The 22,562-nt window shown below is 38.8% G+C and overlaps 1 protein-coding gene across 4 annotated transcripts in view; it reads left to right on the forward strand.

Annotated features, from left to right (window-relative positions):
* The window catches only part of ENPP2 (ectonucleotide pyrophosphatase/phosphodiesterase 2), a 186,816-nt gene that overhangs the window by 158,006 nt on the left and 6,248 nt on the right, over positions 1-22,562 (forward strand). For all 4 annotated transcript variants that reach the window (XM_027854024.1, XM_027854026.1, XM_027854023.1 and 1 more), the window contains 5 exons: positions 3,135-3,271; positions 5,301-5,436; positions 7,506-7,583; positions 15,860-15,992; positions 20,195-20,351. In XM_027854024.1, coding sequence (XP_027709825.1) covers positions 3,135-3,271; positions 5,301-5,436; positions 7,506-7,583; positions 15,860-15,992; positions 20,195-20,351 — 641 coding nt within the window. The remainder of the gene's footprint in view (positions 1-3,134; positions 3,272-5,300; positions 5,437-7,505; positions 7,584-15,859; positions 15,993-20,194; positions 20,352-22,562) is intronic.

Consider the following 22,562-nt stretch of genomic DNA (forward strand, 5'->3'; position numbering starts at 1 on the left):
GCTACCAAGTTCCATTTTTCTGTAATTGGGACAGCTCAGTCTTTGGCCTTTCCAAAATAGATCAATTAAGGTTCCTGCCACTTCTGATATCTGTGTGTGAAAGTTTTAAGAACTTTTTTCCTTTTTTTTTCTTTTTTGGCTTTTTAGTGAGGCAGTTGGGTTAAGTGACTTGCTCAGGGTCACAACAGCTAGTAAATGTCAAGTATCTGAGGTCACATTTGAATTCAGGTCCTCCTGACTCCAAGGCCTGATCTCTATCCACTGCTCCACCTAGCTGCCCCCCCCCCCACTTTATTTTTTAGTGTGAAAGGTCTTGAGCTTCTTCCCTGTGAGAATAGATTTCTCCATGAGAATGGTTTTCCCCACATTTGTCTGAGGCAACATTTGGGAACCTTGATGGAGGTTCTTGAAAATTGAAATTCAAACTATCATCCTTCTCTCCCCACCTCCATCAGTGGGAGGAATGACCCCCTGAAACGTACACTTATTTTATTCATACATGTTTGTTTAATGTCTTACCTGAGGAGATTCCCTTTCTTCACGCGATACAGCTGCTTACTTTAATTGCTCCTCACTACTTTCTTTAATGCTCAAATAATGCAAATTTGAATTTCAGTTTGCAAATAATGATCAACAGAGAGCCTTCCCCTTGATTAAATCACTGGTTCATTTGATCACTTCATTTGATTAATCTCTCCTGGGGTCAAATGTAACTAATTGAGTCAATCAAAATCAACAAGACTCTATTAAGCATCTGCTTGATCTAAGGCATTATGGTAGGTGCCTGAGAAACAAAGATGAAGAATGACAGGGCCTGCCCCTGATGAGCTTATAGTTTAACAGGGGTAGATGTGATATAATAGCGATAATAATAGTAATAACAAAGCTGACATTCATACATCTCCTTAAGATCTACAAAGTGCTTTACATATATTATCTTATTTGATATGTAATATAAAAATAAAGTAGCTTGCATTTACACAGCATCTTAAGGTTTGCAAAGTACTGTCCAAATATTTTCTTATTTTAAATTCCTGGGATACAAGGTAGAATGGAATCGGGGTGAAGGTAAGATCCAGATAAAGCGCAAGAAAGAAATTCAAGAAAGGAGAAATCACCTATAGCAAGGAGAATCAGGAGTTTTCTTTGAGGAGTTGGAATCATCTGAGTCTTGAAGGGTGAGAGGGTTTTTAAGACTCAAAAATGTGGAGCAGAGTATGCTGTCGTGGAGAGAAGGTGAATGAACGAAGGCCAGACTGTGCAGGACTCGGGGATCAGCTGGTTATCGAATGACATGTAGAGCAGGAGGAGGGAGTCGGAAATTAGTCTGGAAAGGTAGGTCAGTTGGAGCCAGTCTACTGATGTTGGAGGAGCCTGACTGCAAGGTAAGGAGTTTAGTTTTTCCTATATTTAATAGGGAGCCAGTGAAGGTTTGGAGCAGAAACTAACATAATTAGATCTTTGCTTTGATGCATTATTTCATTAATAGTATGAAGTATGAATTAGAAAAGGTAAATAATGAACCCAGTAAGACCTACAAGAATAGTATTGCGATAATCTAAGTGAATGGTAATGAGTTGGTGGGCTTATAAATGTAGAGGAGAGAGGAACATTTGAGAGAAATCATTCAGGTAGAATTAGCAGGATTTAGCTATTGGTTGAATGTAGAGGGTGAAGGAGATGAAAGAAGAAGGATAACTCATTTGTTTAGAGTCTGGTTGACCAGGAAGATATTCATGCTAGCAACAGAAAGAGTTAAGGAGGAGGGAATAGGTTTTTTGAGGTTGGGGGTGGCTGGGTGGGGAATGGGTTCAGTTTTAGACATATTGAGGCAAATACTGGGGGGGGGGACATCCAGGGGAAGGTGTCCAAAAGGCAGTTGGAGAAGCAAAATTTGAGTTCTGGGAAGAAGATGAACCTGGAAATATATATAAATTTGGAATCATTTTCGTAGAGGTGATAATTAAAACCTTGGGAATGGATGAGGTCTTCAAGGAGGACAATAGAGAAGGCCTTGGGGAGACTTAGGTTAGAAGAAGAGGAAGCTGTACTGAAGAAGACCAAGAAGGAACAATCAAAGGAAGTATAAATAGAGGGAAGTGGTGCCAGATTAGGGGATATATATGGGGAGAACCAGATTGTATCATGAAGGCCCTGAGCCGGTGGAGGAGCAAGCAATGGGAGAAGTAGAAAGACAGAAGCTTGTGACCCAGAGAGGGGAGAGTTCTTGGAGGTGGAATAGTTTCATGTGTTGAGGTAAGGTCTTACTATGATTACCCTTATAGAATGGAGACAGGCCTTGAGACTTAAAGTGGTCCAGGATGTGTGAAGGATCATAATTGTGAATATTGAAGGGGTTTAGGATGAGAGCAGGGGTCTGGGTAGATGGAAGAATGTGGCCCTTGTACTATGATTATTGAGGAAATGGTTAGCAGGGGTGGGGAACCTGTAACCTTGAAGCCACATGTGACCCTCTAAGTCTTCAAGTGCAGTCCTTTGACTGAATCCAAACTTCATAGAACAAATTCCCATAAAAGGATTTGTTCCGTAAAACTTGGACTCAGTCAAAAGGCTGCCCTCAAGGACCTAGAAGGCCACATGTGGCCTCAAGGTGGTAGGTTCCCTGGTAGAGTGTTTTAAAGGTCACTAGATGGCAGTGATGAGGGTCTGGACAGAGTGACATCAAAATAAGACTATTATCTAGTCAAATCATTCCAGAAGTGACTACAAAACTTCCCTACCCTTGATACTAGCTTTTAAATTTAGGATGAAAAGATCCACAGCCTAAAATGACAATATAAAAAATTATTAAAATTTTAAAATGATTATTTTGGTTTATGTAGAAGACTTGAATCAAATAAGACAATATATGTGAAAAAGCTTTGTAAGTAAAGAAGTTCTATGCTATTGTAACTTCTTGTTTAAAAAAGAAAACACACCATTCTTCCAAGGTGATCAGATAAACCACAAAGAGGGTTAGGTACTAACTTGATTAAATTAAGGGGAAGGCGCTATATTATTACTAAAGTGAGCAAATTTTGGATAACTTGGCTCTCCTCCAATATCTTTTCCATATTGTTTGTACAATCTAAACTGTCTTTAATGAAATCCTTTCTTTTTTTTTCCTTTCCTAGAGAGACATCTCCTTTATGGTCGACCTGCAGTACTTTATCGGACTAGATATAATATCTTGTATCACCATGATTTTGAAAGCGGCTATAGTGAAACACTCCTAATGCCACTGTGGACATCCTATACTGTTTCCAAACAGGTCATTGAAAGAATTGAGTTTTGAATTGAGTTTTCCAGTATTTGATTTTATATCATATTCCTTGTATTAATAGGAAGATAAATACTGTAGCTTACTTAAATTGTATCTAAACAAGGCTTTAACTTTTCTTGGTGAGAGAAGTCCCAGAAACTGGACTCATAGCATGATCACACTTCTCTCACACTTTCCAAATTACTCCTGGAAGTAAATTAGGTATAAAGGGATGAGGGCCATAGGCAGGAATTTTGTTATTAATAGGTCCTGTGTCATCACTGAACCTTAGTTTTCTCATCTATAAAATGGAGATAATAATAGCACCCATCTTATAGGGTTGCTATAAGATTGAACTAAGATAATGTATATAATAAATAGTCTTTGAAAATCTTAAAGTGCATCGTAAATGTCAACTCTTATGCCTGAAATAGTTATGGAGCACATAAAAATGTAAATTACCAGATGATGAGGGGCAGGTTCCCAGTTAGGCTCTGGATCCCCAAGTGAAGCAAATCCCCCAAATACCTCGGTACAGTTTTAGCTTTGGGAGGTAGGTAAAGTGACTTGTTCAGACACTTAGGTAACCACTGAATACATTGAAAAGCTAAAGATCTAACTTGCTGCTTGGGAGGAATATCAGTTCTGTGAAGGAGAGGAAAGCTATATAGGTCTTTCTTTAGATTAAAAAAAAAACCTGATACCTTTATCAACTTTTTAGAAAGAAAAGGTAGATTTATCATAGAATCATAAAATGCCAAGGTTGGAAAGAAGATTCCTTCTAGTCTTAAGCTCTCCCAGATTAATCTCTTTTGTACCGTCCCTGTCAGGTGTTGTTAGACTATTGTGGAGCATCTCCAGTGGTCAAAGAAGGATAGTGGAAGCTTGCTGAGGGTAGAAGATGGGTGCCATTTTAGAGCTTTCACATTTGTTGTCTTCTTCAATCCTCACGACAATTCCATGAAGCAGACAATGAAAATGTCACTGTCTTCGTTGTGTAGAGAAGGGACCTGAAGACCAGAGAGAGAAATAGGACCATGCATGTAAAGCTGGAAAGACCTCAGAGATCACTGGGTCTAACCTAATTTTACAAATGAGGAAACCGAGGACCAGGAAGAGGAAGTAACACAGGTAGTGTAAGTATTAAAGATGAGATTTGAAAACAGGTCCTCTAATTCTAGAGCTGGTTCTTTTTTCTCTATAGTATATGCTTGTCTGCAGTCATGAGATTTAGAACTGGCAGAGCACTGACTGTGAAGTCAGCAGGCCTGGATTCCAGTCTTACCTCTGATGCTTAATTGGCTTTATGACTTTGAGTAAATCACTTAATCTCCCTGGGTCTCAGTTTCCTTATCTGTAAATTGAGTCTTCAACTGGATGACTCTGAAGTTTGTTCCAGTTCTAGATTTATAATAATAATATATAATAATATAATAATAATGACATAATAATATAATAACAATTGATGATAATGTTTTAAGTTTTGCAAATTGCTTTACATGTTATGCCATTTGATCCTTACAAGCAGCTCTATGAGGCAGGTGTTATTATTGTCTCCATTTTAAGATCAGGAAATGGAGGCTTAGAGAGGTTAAGTGTTTAGCCCAGGGTTACACAGCTAAGTAAGTGTCTGAGGCAGCACTTGAAACCAGGTATTCCGGACTCCACCTTACCTAACTCCTCTTTTTCACATATCAGGAAACTAAGGCCCCAAAATGCTTAGAGACCTTCTAGTTAGGATTATCTGAATATTCTTGAGATGACCCAAAAAAACAATCCCTTCTCACTGTCAGGAACTCAATTTTTAAGTTCCCTAGTGGTGCATGTTTGTGTATGAAGGATATATGCTACAATTGCTAGAATCATGCTTTTTTTTTTTAGGAAACTAGATGAGGTAAGGTAAAAGCCTTTTCTCCCTCCTTTCTTTTCTTTGGTTCTGAGCAGAGCCAATCCTAGCCTCTTTTTCATGCTGATTTCAATGTCCTTTAAAAAAAAAAACAATCTTAGCATCATAGTGTTCATTTGCCTTTTGCTGCAGGCCGAGGTCTCTAGCATTCCTGAGCACTTGACCAATTGTGTACGACCAGATGTTCGCGTTTCTCCAAGTTACAGTCAGAACTGTTTGGCTTACAAAAATGATAAACAGATCTCCTATGGATTCCTCTTCCCTCCCCGTAAGTTGTTTGGTGCCTGTGTTTGGTCATCAGGTGGCTGGATGATGCATGGTGAAACCCATTCTGTCAAATTTAGCAGTCTTCTGGTTAAGTGTATTTACAGATTCAGCAAAATGGGATCCAGTTTAGTGGCATAGCCTTTAAAGCTGGAAGGGATTTAAGAGATCACATTGTCCAACCTCCTCACGTGAGAGATGAGGACACTGAAGCCCAAAATGGGCAAGTGACTCACCCAACTTACACAGGTAACCTGGAAGTAGCTAAGGCGGTATTTGAATCCAGCTCTTCAGACTCCAAATCCAGGTTGGCAGATACGAGGAACGCCATGGGCATAATGTAATTGCGTTTCACCAAAGCTCTTGACAAAGTGCCTTGTGATATACCTGTGGATGAGATGGAGAAATGGGATTAGAGAAAGGGGATCTGGAGCTGGGTGAACAGGGAGTATAACTCTTGTTAGTTTTCCTCAGGGGACAAAGAAAACAGTAGTTAAGACCTTGAACATGGAGAAATCTCTAGTGAGAGGAAATGCAATAATATTAACAATAACTCTCATATGTACCTATACCTATACCTATGTCTGTCTGCCTATCTATCTGTCTGTCTATCTATCTTTCTATATCTGTCTTTGGATTATATAGTATTTTCCATAAAGCACACCTGTAAGATAGGTAGAACAAGTATTAGCACCATTTTACAGATGGAGAAATCAAGGCTCAGAAAAGTAAAAATGATTTTTCCAAAGATCACATTGTTAGTAAGCGGCAGAGCTAGGTCATGAACCCAGGTTTCTAACTTCAAGGTCAGTATTCTTTCTACTGAGAAAGTGACAAATGTATTTGTTTCTTTTTTTAAGTTTTAAAATTTATTTCAAACTTAAATACAAAATAAGAGAAGAAAAAAAATTACCGTGTACACAGCAGGATGTGAGAGGATTCAATATAAAGCAATAAATTTCCATCTCAAGAAAACCTATATAATAAATACTACACATTATTTTCAAAGCTGTTCATCTTTTCTTTGCTTCCTTGTAGGTTTTCTTTTGTTCTCTTCTGTGCAGTTTTTACTTTATTCTACTCCCCCCCTCCACTGCAACTGAATGTGGAAACACACACCATGTATGTATGTGCATATATTCATGTATATATTCATAGATATCCATAAACATATACATATATATATACTCAAATGCATATATATGTATATATGTATATGTATATGTATATATTTATATATACACATGAAACCATATTATGTTTGTTTCCACTTGCCATCTGTTTCTCTGAAGGTGGATAGCATCTTCTTTCATAAGTCCAAGTCTTTCCGTAGTTTTCTAAATCTACCAGTTCATCATTTCCTACACCACAACAATATTCTGACCCAATCACATTCAATCTGCATTCTCTCTATTCATGGCTACATAGGTTTTATTTATACAGGAACATTTTAATTTAAAATAATCAAAATTATCCATTTTGTCCTTTAACATTGCTCTCACCTTATAATATGGTTTAAGGTCTGACACTTGCATTTGTTTCTAATCATATTTTTTATGTCTTAATCATATCCTTTAATAAACATGATAGAAACCATCTCTAAGAAGCATTTTGATATTTTGTAATAATTTTTATTATCTTTGATCAATTTATTTTGTCTTTTTTTTCCTTCTCAATCTGAGGGTTAAAAAAAAACCACATTGAATTTCCCCAGTGGAAATAAGCAGGATCTTAGCGTAATCCTTATCCAGATCCAAAGCATTGGTAGGAAGAAGGAATGAAAGGAGCAGAAATAAAGGGAAGAAAAATGGGAGGGGATTGAAGGGGGAAGAAGAGGAGTGTGTATGTGTGTGTGTGTGTGTGTGTGTTTACGTGTGTTTACACACACATTCATGCACTTGTACTCGGGTGAGTAAGAGAGAGGAAGAATAGGTATATAAGAATATGGTTAGAGGAAGAGGGAATAGGAACAGGGGAAAAGGTAGATATGCTGCCTATTAGAGAATCTGACACAATTGATATTGGTAATGTCTAAGTAATTAACACTACATTGTTTTCATTTAAACATTTTAGATCTGAGCTCTTCCGCAGAATCTAAATATGATGCCTTCCTCGTAACTAACATGATTCCAATGTATCCTGCCTTCCAAAGTAAGTACATTTAGCCTAAGCAGTTGTGAAAATAACCTTAAGCATTTAATATTTGCCTTTTTAATCTATGTGTTTAATTTAGATAGTATGGGCAATGCTTTGCATTTATATAGCATTTTATAGATTTCAAAATTGTTTGAAATTATCTCCTTATCCTAAACCTCACAACAATCTAACAGAGTAGTTGGGCAGCCATAACAATTTTCATTTTATAGATGAAGAAACTGAGGCTTAGAGCAGTTAAGGGCTTTACCTAATGTTGCTTAACTAGCAATTGACAAAGTAGGGATCAATCTACTTTTTTAATAAAATGTTTTAATGTCTTCCTCCCCTCCTCTTCCCTCCATTCATTTCCATTGTGGACTTTCCAAACCCTCCCTTGTAATAAAGAAGTACAGTTAAGCAAAACATATGGATACATTAACCACATGAGACAGTATGTTTTATTTTGCATATGTAGTTCACTGCCTTTCTACTAAGAGGACGTATTTCACTAGTCTTGCAGAAAGAAGATTGGTCATGACTTTCATCCAGCATCTCATGGTGTTGTTTTCCTTTACATAGTTAGAGTCATTGTGTATGTCATTCTCTTGATTCTGCTTGATACACTGCATCCATTCATACAGCTCTTCCCATGTTACTTTGTTTTTCTCATTTATTATTTCTTAGGATGCAGTAATGGTCTATTACATTTGTATACAACAACTTATCCAGCCTTTCTCCTACTGATGAGTACCCACTTTGTTTCTTGGTTTTTTGGTTTTGTTTTGCCACAAGAAGTCCTGTCACAAATGTTTTGGGACTTTTCACTGTGTCAGTAACTGGTTATAGATAGTAGTGGTATGTGACAGTAGTAATATTGCTAGGTTAATAAGTATGAACAGTTTAGTTACTTTTTCTAGAATTTTATCAAATTATCTTCCACAGTAGTTGAACCCATTTACAACTCTTCCAACAGAGTATGCCTATTTTTCCAACAATGGCTATTTCTTTTGTCGTGTTTGCCCATTGGCCAGATATGAGATGGGACTTCAGAATTGTTTTAATTTTCTTGTCTCTCATGTTTAATGATTTGTATTATCTTCATATAGTTGTTAGTTTGCATTTTTCTTCTTTTTATAACCACTTGTTAATATATTTTGACTCCTTTATCTATAAGAAGAGGCAGCATGGCATAACACAGATCTAGCTTCAGGGTAAGGAAGATATGGGCTCAGGCCCTGCTGCTAACACATAATAGCTATGTGACCTTAGCCAAGTCACTTAATCTACTAGTGCCCTACTACAGCTTTCTAAAAAAATATAAATTTGCATTGGTAGAAGGAATTTCCTTCCTGGGAGTTCCCCCTATCAATGGAATCTTAGGTCTGGATTCTCTGCCCCCTCTCCCATACTCCTTACCTCCAAAAGTCTTCTCATGTTCTGGGACCTCTTTCTATAATCATGTGTATTTATCAACATCTTTGCATACGATAGGGAAATATACATACATGCAATGTATATATGTAGTATACACACATGCACACACATATATGCACATCTATTTATCTTTAATGCTTGTCTTTTTTCTGTTTGGCGTTATGGTCAAAAGTGGTTATTCAGAGTTCTGATAAGTGGTACTTTAGTGCTTTATCAGTCAAATGATAAATGATATTCATCAAGCATTTACTAAGAACCTCTAATGTGTTTTCCTCAGAATATTGTCTAAAATACCAGTGACTCATGAACTGTCTTCTGACCACCAAATGATTATTAATTTACTTTCAGTACAGTTTTAGTGGCATATATCTGATTGTTTACTGATAATTTAAAAATCGGTGATCCATGTGTGATAGGGTTCCATGATTCTCTCCATGAGAAAACCCTAACTGTGCCAAATCCATTTATTAATTGATTCATTTAACAAATATCTATTGCGTCCTGATGATGTGCAAAGGCATTGTGCTACTGTTCTGAGGTGATCTCAGAGGTGACTAGGATGTGGTCTCAGACTTCAATGACCATACAATTTAGTGGCTAGGATCAGGGAAGTGTGCAAATCAACTTCTGCTTTCTATTAAAGTTAAGTGCCCTGAGAGAGGCACAAACAAAGTCTTTATGGAGTTTGAATGAGGGACAATTTTACAACCTATTTTGGAGTTTGGCAAAGCCTTTGTAAGGGCAAGTAGCATTTAAGCTGGGCATTGGAAGATGGGGAGATTTTTAATAGGCAGTGAAGCTGATGATGAGGGTATTTCTAGCTGGAGCGAATGGTGTGAATAAAGCCCTGGAAGCAGGGAAGCTCAGTGTGTATTTCCAGAGTAGTTTAGTGTGGCCGGAACATAATTGTACATGAAGGATAGTCATGTGAGAAATGTTTGGAAAGAGTGACATAAAATCACAAACCTAGAGCTGGAAAGAATGTTAGGACCTCATTGTGGACTGTCCCTCTGAGATGAGAAATGGAGGCCCATCTTGAGAGTGGTAAAGGGCCTTGCCTACCTTGGCGCTGGAGCAATGACACATAAAGTTCAGAGAGATTGCTCTAGATGGTTACTTTATTGTAGAGCAAAAGCATAGGATGGATCATAAATACAGAGCCAGAAGGGACCTTAGAGGTCATCCAGTCCCTCCTCCTTATTTTACAAGGCTGAGGGAGATTAAATGACTTGTCCAAAGTTACCACACAGATAATAAGCCTCAGAGGTGGAATTTGAACCCAGGTCCCCGATTCCTGAGCTTATGCCCTTCTACTGTACCTTCTTCTGTCTTCCAAACAACTTAATTCAAAGATAGAATCAATTGCCAAGAGTTTCCTATATAGAGACATCAAGATCTTTATACACACATATAAGACAAGTTCATAGATACACACATGTGTATATATACATATGTATATTGCATATACATTTGTAATATAGACATACACATATACATGTACAAACATATATGCATACGCTTATACTATAATTCTGGATCCTGGTTCCTCGATCATTCTCAGCTCCAGTTCGAGCATTCCAGGAGCCCATGTCAATATATTCTTTGCAAATGTTATTTTGGAATGTGGCTTCATTTAATTTCCTCAAATCAGGGTTTGCTAGAGGCCTTTGTTCTTTATTGACACATTTTTGTCTAAGCAGTAATAAAGGAAACACACAGTACCATCCTGATGTTGGCATTGCAACAGGCCTCGGACAGAGGGCTCACTGTTCCTCCCCCAGCAGTGGGATGGTCTGTTCACATGCCACATTGCTGCGGTCTTTGGCCTTTTGAGTGTTCTCATTGTGCTGGTTTTCCTCCCTCCCCCTCTCAGTGCCTTCTGCTTAGATTAGCATTTGGTCTTCCTCTTCCCATCTTTTTCTTTACACGAGAACCAAATTCTCTGAAATGATAGAAAGCAGATAGGAAATGTGACCTTAGGCTGATTTCCTCTGGTCCCCAGGGTGATGGTTCTCTGGTCTGCTATTATAACTCAGAGAATATTTTCTCCTTTGGTGGGCTGTTTGTTTGGTGTCTGTCCCATTTGAAGTGAAACCTTTGAAGGTATGAAGAGCAGATAGAGAGCTCTCAAGAGTGGTTAACTAGCTAACCAGTTTTTTTCAAAGGATTATGAGTGTGAGACAATGCTCTGAAACCCATTTCCTCATTGATTAGGAAAGTATGAACTATAGTTATTTGCCTAAAGCTTCAGAACCTATTGACCACCCCCCTTTTCTCTATACTTTCGCCTTTCTTTTTCTTCCCTTCTGTCTCTTTCTTTTTCTCTTTTTCTACCTCCTCTCTTGACTGGAGAATTAGAGTACATTGTAGTTATTAAATAAAAGTTTTAAAATCAGTGATTTTAACTTCTTTATACATATTTGTCTGTCTTCTAAAACAGAAATTTAAAATGTTCCTCTACCCTCCACTCCAGTTTTTGTTGTTCCTTTGATAGGAAAAAAGGAGATCCATGAGCACTCAGCCTTGTGGTAAATACATTGTAAATTTTGATAAATACCCTGTCAGTAATCTTTGAGCAAAATTATGAGTGTGTAGTACTCTTGGAGACTCTCAGGTACCACCTAAATATATATTGAGTGGTCTTCATTTTAAGAATACTAACTTCACATTTGAAGCTGTGACAAGTGTAGACACAGTACTGCCATTAACCTCCATGCTACTTACTGTTGCTGGTTAATGGCATCCCATGTGGGGCAACATCTTTGACAAAACGACATTGGTGCTACATCAAGAGGATGGTCAGCTAGGTGCAGGCCTGGGAGGTAGAAGTCTGTGAATGCATTCGGGCATGTTAGGCAGGTTAGTGCATAGAACTGGCACTCTTTGCTCTATGCTTGAGACCCCAGTCTGTATCTAGGCTCTGCCACTTACTAAATATGTGAGCTCAGATCAAAGTCTTACCGTCTTTATAGGCCTCAGTTTCCCCATCTGTAAAAATGAGGGAGTGGGACGACATGGATCTTTATAGCCTCTCCAGGAGAGGGAGAATGGCCCAGCTCTTGGAGAGAAGTGGGGATATAGGAGTGGAGTGGGGTAGCGTGGAATAGCCTTCTAAATGATCTCAGAGGCTTTCCCCCACTCCCTATTATTAGCTTACTGTGTGGCTTAACCTCTCTGTACCTTGATTTCCTTATCTGTGGAGATAAAATTTGTTCTACTTACCCCATAGGACTGCTATGAGGAACAAATGCTATAATGTATAGAAGAGCCTTAAGATACTGTGCAGTTGGAAGGATTGTTTTTATTACCATCCTTCTGGATAGTATAGTGGTGGTGGTGGTGGTAGTGGTGGTAGTGGTGGTGGTGGTGGTGGTGGTGGTGGTGGAGGAACATCTATTAAGTGCCTACTGTGAGCTAGTCAATAAACATCAAGTGCCTACTATATGCTGGACTCTGTGTTAAATGCTTTACAAAAATTACCTCATTTGATCCTCACAATAACCCTGGAAGGTAGGGGCTATATTATCCCCCATTTTACGGTTGAGGGATCTGAGCTAAGTAGAGTTTAAGTGACTTGCTCAGTGTCACGCAGGTCAAATTTGAACTCTGGTCATTCTGACTCCAGGCCTAACAATCGATCGACTGCGCCACCTTGTGGCAAGATCAATGTCTGAAGCAACCCTACCGGTGTCTGAAGCTTCACTGAGCACAGCGCTGTGTGTTGTTGAAAAGCAAGAATTCCCTGGCTTGAGGGAAAGTCTTTTCTTTATCTGTCTACAGGGGGAACAAACTTAGAGTGATACTGACATGAGTACATTTGTAGAACCCAAAGGCATGATTATACAAACTTCGAGTTGTGTTGAACTGTGTCATGACATCAGATTCCATGTGCTTTCTTATTTTCATTCATTCTTTATTCAGAATATTTTTGCAGAATGCAGAAGCACCAGGCACAGGGGATAGAAAGGACACGTGGTCCATGTTTCCTGCAAAGCTTAGTAGTGTTTAGTTAATGCTTTCCCAGAGAGTTTCTCCATTAAATTTATGTATTTCTATCTGTAACCCTAACCCTAGTTTCCTTCAATAGAAGGTAATGTCTTTGAGAAGGTTCTTCTGCAGTAAATCCTCTTAGATATCTGCCTTAGACACTGAAAGGTTAAGGGACTTATCCAGCATCATACAACCAGTATGGGTCAGAGGTAAGACTTGAACCCAAGTCAGCTGTCTATCCACTTATTCCATGTCATCATTGTTCAGTTGTTTCAGTCATGTCTGACTCTTCATGATGCCATTTGGAGTTTTCTTAGCAGAAATATTGGAGTGGTTTACCATTTCCTTCTCCACTCATTTTACAAGTGAAGAACTGAGACAAACAGGGCTAAGCAGCTTGCCTAGGATCATACAACTAGTAAGAGTCTGAGGTTGGATTGGAACTTAGGTCTTCCTGACTTCAGGGCCAGTGTTCTATCTACTGCCCACTTATTCCATGCTGTCTCTCATATTAAGTAGGTAACACAATGGATAGATTGTTGGAAATCAGGAAGGTATGAGTTCAGAGTCTGCCTCAGACACGTACTAACTGTGTGACTCTGGGCAAGTCATTTAATCTTGGTCTCAATTTCCTCATCTATAAAATGGGGATAATAGTAGTACCTATCTCTCAGGGATCAAATAAGGTGAGATTTGAGAAGAGCTTTGCAAACCTAAACATACTGTATAAATGCTAACTGTTGTTGTTGTTGTCATAGACATTTAATAAACATTTATTGGGTTGGAAATGAGGATATTGGTAAGAATACTAGACTTGGAGTCAAAAGACATGGATTTGAATCAAAGCTCTGTCCCTCACTATCTGTGTGAGATTAGCTATGTCACTTAACTGAGTTTTCTTATCTGCAAAATATGAATAAAATATTTATACATATTTTGTTGTGAGAATAAGATAAGAAAATGTTTGAGACTGTAAGCTCCTTGAAGGTTTTCCCTTTTGTATATACACTACTTAATGTGGTGTGTTTTCTATAAACTGATGCTTGACAAATATTTTCGATGAACTCTTAGTGCTTTATAAGTTGTTATCATTATCATTCCATGAATTCCTCCTCACATGATGGGACCAAAAAAGTCTCCTTCACCTAATTGATGTTATTTCTCTCATGAGCCTAGAGTTGAAATATTGTAGTTGATTTTTTTCTTCCTTTGTGTAAGCATTGATACAGAAATAGGAATGTTGATAAAATTTCAAGATCTCTTATTTTGTTTGCTAAAACTGGTTTCATTTAGCATGCATGGGCTCTGGGAATGCAAAGGTCCAAAAAAACCCCAAAACAATCCATGACTTTAAAGAGTTTATGTTCTATGAGGCAAAATAGAACACAGGCAGTTCTCCCTTCACATAAATTCCCATTATGCAAAATTGACTTCACCTAAAGAATTCTGAAAGAAATCTGCACTTCAAAAAAAACACCTATCTTAACTTTACTGTACTGTACTGTTCTCTCTCTTTCTCTGCCCCTGTCCCCCCAACTCAATACTCCATAACTCTCACCTCTTCCCCCAATCAAAAAATACCTAAAAATACCCTCCCCCATCCTCCAGAAGAATGGACAGGTGGAAAGAGCCTCCACTGCTGCTGTCAGATCAGGGGCTTGGCTTGAGACCTCCATCACCTAGAGAGGAAACTTTTGCCCCATTCCACCCACCTGCTCTGCGTCTGAGTGTCTGTTATTGGGTACCCGAGACTGCCTGTTCTCTCCTGTCTGTGTTGGTGTTTGGCCCCCACATGTTCTTCCTCTCAGTGCCTGGCTGGCTCTGGCCCTTCATGTTCCTCCTTCTGCTTTCACTTCTGTGTACCTGGCCCCCACTTGTCCTTGAACCATGTACCGGCCTCCTCCCTTTGTGGGAGAATGGCCCCCTTTCTAACTTCATCCATCTTTCCTTCCTTATTTCCTCCCCTCCAAGGGCAAATTTGCATTATGTGGAGGTCTGTAGAAAAGTCCACTTACTGAAAATGAGAACTGTCTATAATACACAGACAAGGAACTGCAACATATATGTAACTTGGGGTGCAGTACCCCAAGCTTGCATGGGTCAGGTTCTATCTTGGCAGCCCCTTAAATCCTATTTCTTTGACTATTTTGTGCTCTGCCCCCAGTTTCCTCTAAAATTCTCTAATTATAACTAATGTAGCTCATGTCTAGGTCTCCACATATGTGGGTAAAAGTATTGTCAGATCCTGTACAAGCACTCAGACCCACCATGCATGTTGGATCCAGGACAATACTTTCTCATTTCACTCCACAGAAAATACGTACAAAACAAAGGAATTATAGTAGTCCATAAACAAATGATATAACTCTCTTCCGCCAGTGAATACGTTTAGTTTTCTATTCTCAAAGCTCCACCCTATGATTTGGACTTCCGTCAGAAGTAAATAAATAAGGTTGGGAAGGAGGTAAACTTTTTTCCATTGAACCTGCATCATCTAGATAGCACACAAGGAAAATGGAGGCTTAAATTCAGATTATCTGTGCCCCCAGAACATGTCTCAGTGCCTTGTTTCTTCACCTGAGGGGCCACAAAGAAAGCAGAGAGTATGAACAACTGAGGTGCGTGGGGGAGGAAATCAAGGAAAACCTCATGCAGAAGTTATATAAGCTTTTATTTGAAAAAAGGAATTTTAACAGGTAGAGGTAAAGAGGGAGCGAATTCCAGGTATGGTAAATTCTGAGCTGCTGAAGGAAAATGTATTTGAGCTAGAATTTTAAGTCAGTGGTCTTTGGCACAATGAAATGTATTCCCAAACATTCAGTTAAAGTAGAAGCATTTTGCTCACTCAAGATTGTGTCTTTGCACAGGAATCTGGAATTATTTCCAAAGGGTTTTGGTGAAAAGATATGCAACTGAGAGGAATGGAGTCAATGTCATCAGTGGACCCATTTTTGACTATGACTATGATGGCTTACATGATACACAAGACAAGATCAAACAGTAAGACTTAAATTTTCCTTTTTTTAGAATTGTATTTATTTAAATTTAGCATTAAATTTATTTTAATGTATTAATGAATTTTATTAATAAGTTTAATAATTATAATTATTTGACTAAGTTTAATAATTCATTTACATTTAATTATTTAATTTGATTTACAACATACTTAATTATTCAAATTAATTTACATTAACATTTAATTAACATTTTTAAAAAATTCAATTTCTGTATTTAAATTCCAAAAGGTCATTAAAGGCTATCTGTCAAATATTTGAGTAACAAAAAGAGACTGTGTTCTTGAAATCCTTCCCTCTGGATCTCTCCTCATTAGTTCTCCAGCTTTTAATTTCCTTTGACTCAAATATTGATTCAACAAATATATGAAAACAAGCCTACTATTTACAATAGAGAGGGCTAGGTGGTAGGGAAGATATAGAGATACACAAGACATGGTCCTCCTTTCAAGGAGTTTATGATCTAGTAAGAGAAATTAGACAAAAACAGAAGTAAATATGATACAAATTACAATATAAGTGCAATATTAGTGTTATTAATAACACATTAATTATATGTTATATCAATTATAATTAATAAATGGCATTAGAGTAGATAAGCTAGATGACTTCTAGCCACAGAGGATTAGAAAGGAAGGCTTCATGGAAAAGGTAGCAAGTGAGTGGGTCTTTGAGGGATAGGTGGTAAGATGAGACATGTCAACAAGCAGAGATGCATAGGAAAGGTGTTCTAGATGTTAGAGAATAATATGAACATAATGTGTCCCAGGGGTGGAGAACCTGTGGCCCCAAGGCCACATGTGGTCCTCTAGGTCCTCAAGTGCGGCCTTTTGACTGGCACATAGTAGAACTTCAGATCCAAACACAGAACATTTTGTTCTGTGGAGACATGAAATACTAAAGGCCCAGAGAAAGAAAGGCTTTCAGTGTTTGGCTAGACCCTTCATGGAGGACCTAAGGTGCGACAGAAGCAAGAATTTTACAATATGGGAAAGCAGGCCTGGGTTACAGTTTGGTCTGGTAGAAGCATTGTCTACAGTTGTGAGAGCAATTCCACTGAAGTGCAGTCTTGGCCCAGAGAGTGGAACTTGAGTAATAGGCTGAATTTACATATAAAGTCTCATATAAGACTGGATGTAAGGGAAAAAAAAGTTACCTAACAGAAGTGTCTAAAAGTAAAATGGAAAGCCTTGGGAGAGGTAGAAGGTTCTGATTCATTAGAAGTCTTAAGCAAAGAACTAGATGACCACCTGCCTTTAAGTATAGTTTGGACTAGAGGTCCCTCCCAACTTGGAGATTGCACAGTTCTACTAATATTGGGTTTTGAGCTAAAATTAAGATGATGAGAGGGTGGTATTGTGGAAAGAGCACTAGATTTGGAGTCAGAGGACCTTGGTTACAAGTGCTCACACAGCTATTTGCTTCCTGTGTGACCTTGAGTGAGTTACTCAACCTCTCTTGGCCTCAGGTTCCCTCATGTGTCAAATGAGAGGAGTGGTTTAATTCATCTCTAAGGTCTCAGCTCCCATTCTCAAGATTACAGATTTGATTATAGGCCAATCATTTATTTCCTCAGAAAGAGTAGTAAAATTTGAAAAAGCTGTTTTCTTTTTTTCTTTGTGCTTGTTGGTAACCTTTTTATATCACTTAATTTTTTTTAATAACATAACTATGGAAATAGACAATTTTTTGAGGGGAGGAGGGTATGTCTCTATCTCACCCAGACTGCAAGTGCAGCAGCCATTAAGCCTGATCCCATTACTGATTGACATGACAGCTTTGACCTGCTCTGTTTCTGACCTGGGTTGATTTGGCCTTCCTTAGGCAGCCTGGTAGTTGCCTATTCCCAAATGCTTACCATATTGGTTCCACACTTGGTATGAACATCCAATCTACTTAACCTGTTGCATGCAGCTCATTACTCCTAAGCTCAAGCAATCCACCAACCAAAGCCTCCCCAGTAGCATGGATTATGGTTGTGCACCATCAAGCCTAGTGGAATAAATGGTTTTGTAAAGATTTATATGCCATGATAGTATACTACGTATAGTACACTAACTGCTTAGTAGCAAGCTAGGAAGTATGAAGCAGGAAAAAAGGGAAAAAATGGTGGGGAAAGGCATGGTGCCCAGGCTTTATGTAAATTATCTGAACCTTTTCACTCCAGATCTAGTGCTCAATCCCTTATAGCCCTGGACCAAAGTTAAGATAATTAGTTAACTGGTAAGTAGTAGTTAGTTTATGTAAGTGTCTCTACTGCAAGAAAACATTTATACATGAGACTGCAATCAAACAATTATTTAATAAACATTTTTTTAAGAACCTACTATGTGCCAGGGACTGTGCTAAGCACTGAGGATGCAAAAGATAGTCCCTCAAGGAGCTTATAATCATTCTAATGGGAAAAAAGCAACAGCATGCAAACAAATATAAACAAAGCAAGCTAAATACAATATAGGTTATAAATAGGAAATAATTATGGGGGAAAGGCATCAGAATTAAGAAGATTTGGGAAAGGGTTCAAGGAAAAAATGAGACTTTATGATTAAGACTTAAAGGAATCGAGGGACTTTTATCGTAGGATCTTCAGGTTATAGATATAAAGCTGAAAGGGATTTCAGATTGTCCAGATTCACACAACCAGCCAGTTGCAGAGGCAGAATTTGAACCCAGGTCCTCTGATTCCAGAGCTTGTGCCCTTTGCATAGGAAACCACATGCTGTCCTTCAATTCTTATTTACTTCCTATTAGATTTGGAGCTGGAAGGAGTCATAGAGATAATTTAGTTCAACCTGATCATTTTTTGCATGAAGAAACTGAGGCCCTGGAGGTGAAGTGACTTTCTCAAAGTCAATTAAGTAATTGGACTCAGAAGTAATAAAACCAGAACCCAGTGATAAACCCAATTCCTATGAGTCTAAATTGAATGTTCTTACCACTACAGCACATTGTTTTGAAGGCATTTGGATTATTGTAGGACTCTCAGAATAGCTCAATCCATGTATCACAGGATCTGCCAATGCAGTGTGTTTGTCCATCACTTTTGAAAGGAAGGGGATGAACATTTGTCTTCTATACTAGGTCAGTAAACACACAGGAGACCATAAAGGGAATCATGCAAATGAGAAAGCTAATTAATAAAAGCACCTACCTCACAGGGTTGTTGTGAAGATCAAATGCACGTATTTGTAAAGTGCTTAGCACAGTGCCTTAGCCCACAGGATCCCTTCCCTCCCTAATTGCCATCGATTTTAGCTAGGGTGTTCATTCTCCCTTTCCCTCTCATCTTCCACTCTCTGGATAATTTAATTGATCAAACAGTTTTTAAAGGACTGACTGTGTGCAAGTCATGGGGGATACAAAGACAGTAACAAAGCTTGGCGCTCAAGGGAGGTTATACTGTACTGAGGGAATTTGATATGAGCATAGGGAATTATGGATAAGATAATTTGAGGAGAGAGAGAATGAACAATAGCTGGAGGGATCAGGGAAGACATGGCATAGGTGGTTTCTGAGCTGAACCTTCAAAGCTGATCAGGATTCTAAGGGGTGGAGATGAGGAAAGAGTGTGTTCTACTCATGGGGCACAGCTTGGGCAAGTGTGCAGAGTAAGGAAATGGAATGGTGAGTTTGGAGAAAAGCTAGTTGTATCATTTGCCTGGAATGTAGAGTGTGGAGCCAGAGTGGGAGTTATGAGAAACAAGGCTAGGAAGATAGGTTGGTGCTAGCTGGTGGAGAGCCTTGAATCAGTCTGTTAGACATTTATTGGGCACCTACTATGTGCAGACATGGTACCAAGTGCTAGGGATATGAAGAAAGGCAAATGACAGTCTTTGTTCTCAAGGAACTTACAGTCTAATGGGGAGGTCACATGCAAGCAACTATGTACAAACAAGTTATAGACAGGATACATTGGAGATAATCAACAGAGGCAAGGTAGTAGCACTAATAAAACTTCTTGCAAAGGGTAGGATGTTAGCTGAGACTTGAATCTAAGAGGCAGAGATGAGGAGGTATAGAGTTCCATGCATGAGGGACAACCAGGCTGAGCTGTGAGTATTTTAACTAACCCCCTTGTCTGCAAATGAGAAATGATCTTACCATGTGTGGGAGTTAATCTTAGTGTCTTGGCTGTTGTTAAAGAAGGAAGATTACGTGTCATTTTTTTTTTTCACTCTCCTCTACCAGACATGTTGAAGGAAGCTCCATTCCAATCCCTACTCATTACTACAGCATCATTACGAGCTGCCTGGATTTCACTCAACCTGCTGACAAGTGCGATGGCCCCCTCTCAGTCTTTTCTTTCATCCTTCCTCATCGACCAGACAATGAGGAGAGCTGCAATGTGAGTACAAAGGGATGCTGGGGCAGTGGGTATGGACCTTCCACCAACATAAACACCACATCATGAGTTTGCAACAGGCAACTTGCCAGGCTAGAAAGATTCTCCAGCTTTCACACCTCTTTTAATAGTTGTCAGATGGCTTTTGCCTAAGCTATCTCATTTAATCAAACCTGATGAGATATTATCTGCATTGTACAGGAGAGGAAATGGAAGCCCTGAGAGGTTGAGAGACTGTCTTTCATTGATTCTGTGCAGATCTTGTATGTACTTCGTTCCTTCTACATTGTCTCTTCAATTAGATTGGGAACTCTTTAAGGGCTGGAACTGTTTTTGCCCTTTTTTATGCCTGGCACTTAGCACAGTGCTTCATAAATGATTGTTGACAAACTAGCCTTAGTGTCACACATCTAGCAAGTGGAAAGCTAGGATTTCAATCCAGATCTTTTGACTTCTAATCCAGTCTTTTAGGGATTACCTTTCAAGATGATGGTGCTGATTTTTTTGATGATAATGATAGTTGTGGTGGCTAGTGTCATTTCTATACTGCTTTGACATTTGGGGATCATACTATATATTTTATCTCTGATCTCACATCATGTAAGGCAGTCCCTTAATAAATGCTTGCCATACCAACCCTCTGAGGTAGCTGCTATTATTATCCCCACTTTATAGATGAGGTAACTGAGGCTTAGAGAAATTAAGTGATAATGCTTAGGATCATATAAATGTTACCCAATGCAGAATCAGAACCTTGGTCTTCCTGACTCCAAGTCCAGCATTCTATCCACTGTGCCACAATGACTCTCTAAGCATTTGGAAAGAATGACAGAATTATAGCAAATGTCCACAGCAGTGAAAGCTGCCAGCAAATTCTTGGATTGTGCTTCTGTTTGTACTCCTATTCCCCAAGCTAATTATTCAAGAACTGTGTTTAAACAAACAAACAAACAAACTCCTCCCGTAATAAATGAAGAGATATATTTGAGTTTCCCGAGTTTTGCATTGTACACCCAAGGATCAGCCTCAGTAAACACTCCCATGAGCTCATAGTCCTAATTAGGGTAGGATGTTGGTCTTCAGTTGTAAGGTTTCTAGCACCAGCTCAATTGCTAGTCTGAACCCAGAGCTTAGGGTATGACAATCCAAAGGAAAACCATTGAAATGAAGCTGACCTGTCATCTTAGCTCTCCTGAAGAGAAAAAAACAAAAAACAAAAACGAAACCAGAAAAACAGCTTGAGAAAATGAATTGGATTTATCCTGAACTGCCATGATCTCAGATGGCAGTATTACAGGTCAGGAAATGCCTTTTTACCTTGTGGCTACCCATTCAGATGTTTGCATTTACAAAAATTAAAACTGATAAAAATGAAAATCCAACAACTGTATTGAGAACCATCCGGGGGTCTATTCTGTGGGGATGTCTATTCTAAGGGAAACCTGGGCTAGCTTGAGACACTCTTTTTTGTAAATGGCACTATTTCCCTGAGTACCAGATGTAACCTTCCTGGGAGAACTATATTTAGATTTGTCCTTCCCCATGAACCTCAATACTCTAGGAGGAAGATAGGAGCAGGAGGAGAGAAGAGCCCTTAATTTCCCCAGACTGCAAAAATATTCTGCATATTTATGCTTTTTGGCCTGGAGCTGCCCAGGGCCAGCTTCCTGAATCAACACCCTCATGCTACATATTTAGCATTGGCACTGGTGAGCCCTCGATCCCAATCCAGGTCTGTGTGGGCTGAAGCTTTCCGAGAAATTCAAGTTCCCAGGCTTCAGTTCAGAGTTCAATAAAGCCACTGAGGAGGAAAAAAGTGTGAGCATTTGAAGTTTTAAGCCCTGGGACATGTACAACTTCATCTCTTTTGAGCTATTGACCAGCTTTTAAGAAGCTGTTGTGGGTTTTCTTCTACAATAATCTAAGAACCTCACACTACTGCTCTTTCCTACTATGAGAGAGAGAGAGAGAGAAAGTGAGGAGAGAAAAAGTGAAGAGAGAGAGAATATGAGAATGTTGCTGTTTTACAGAAGGCCATTGTCTCTCTGGTATTATTTCTATTTTCTAATTAGTCGTGATGTGGATTGTGTGTTTTGGGACATCTGAATTCCTTCTGACAGTAAAACTTGTGCCAAACCTCAGTAATTGTGAACCAGCTGAGACGGAAGAGAATTCATGTCTTTTCTTGACTGTTTCTGACCAAAGCTACTCCAG

This window comes from Vombatus ursinus, unplaced genomic scaffold (assembly GCF_900497805.2).
Source record: "Vombatus ursinus unplaced genomic scaffold, bare-nosed wombat genome assembly UNPS02010284.1, whole genome shotgun sequence".
Classification (NCBI taxonomy): domain Eukaryota; kingdom Metazoa; phylum Chordata; class Mammalia; order Diprotodontia; family Vombatidae; genus Vombatus; species Vombatus ursinus.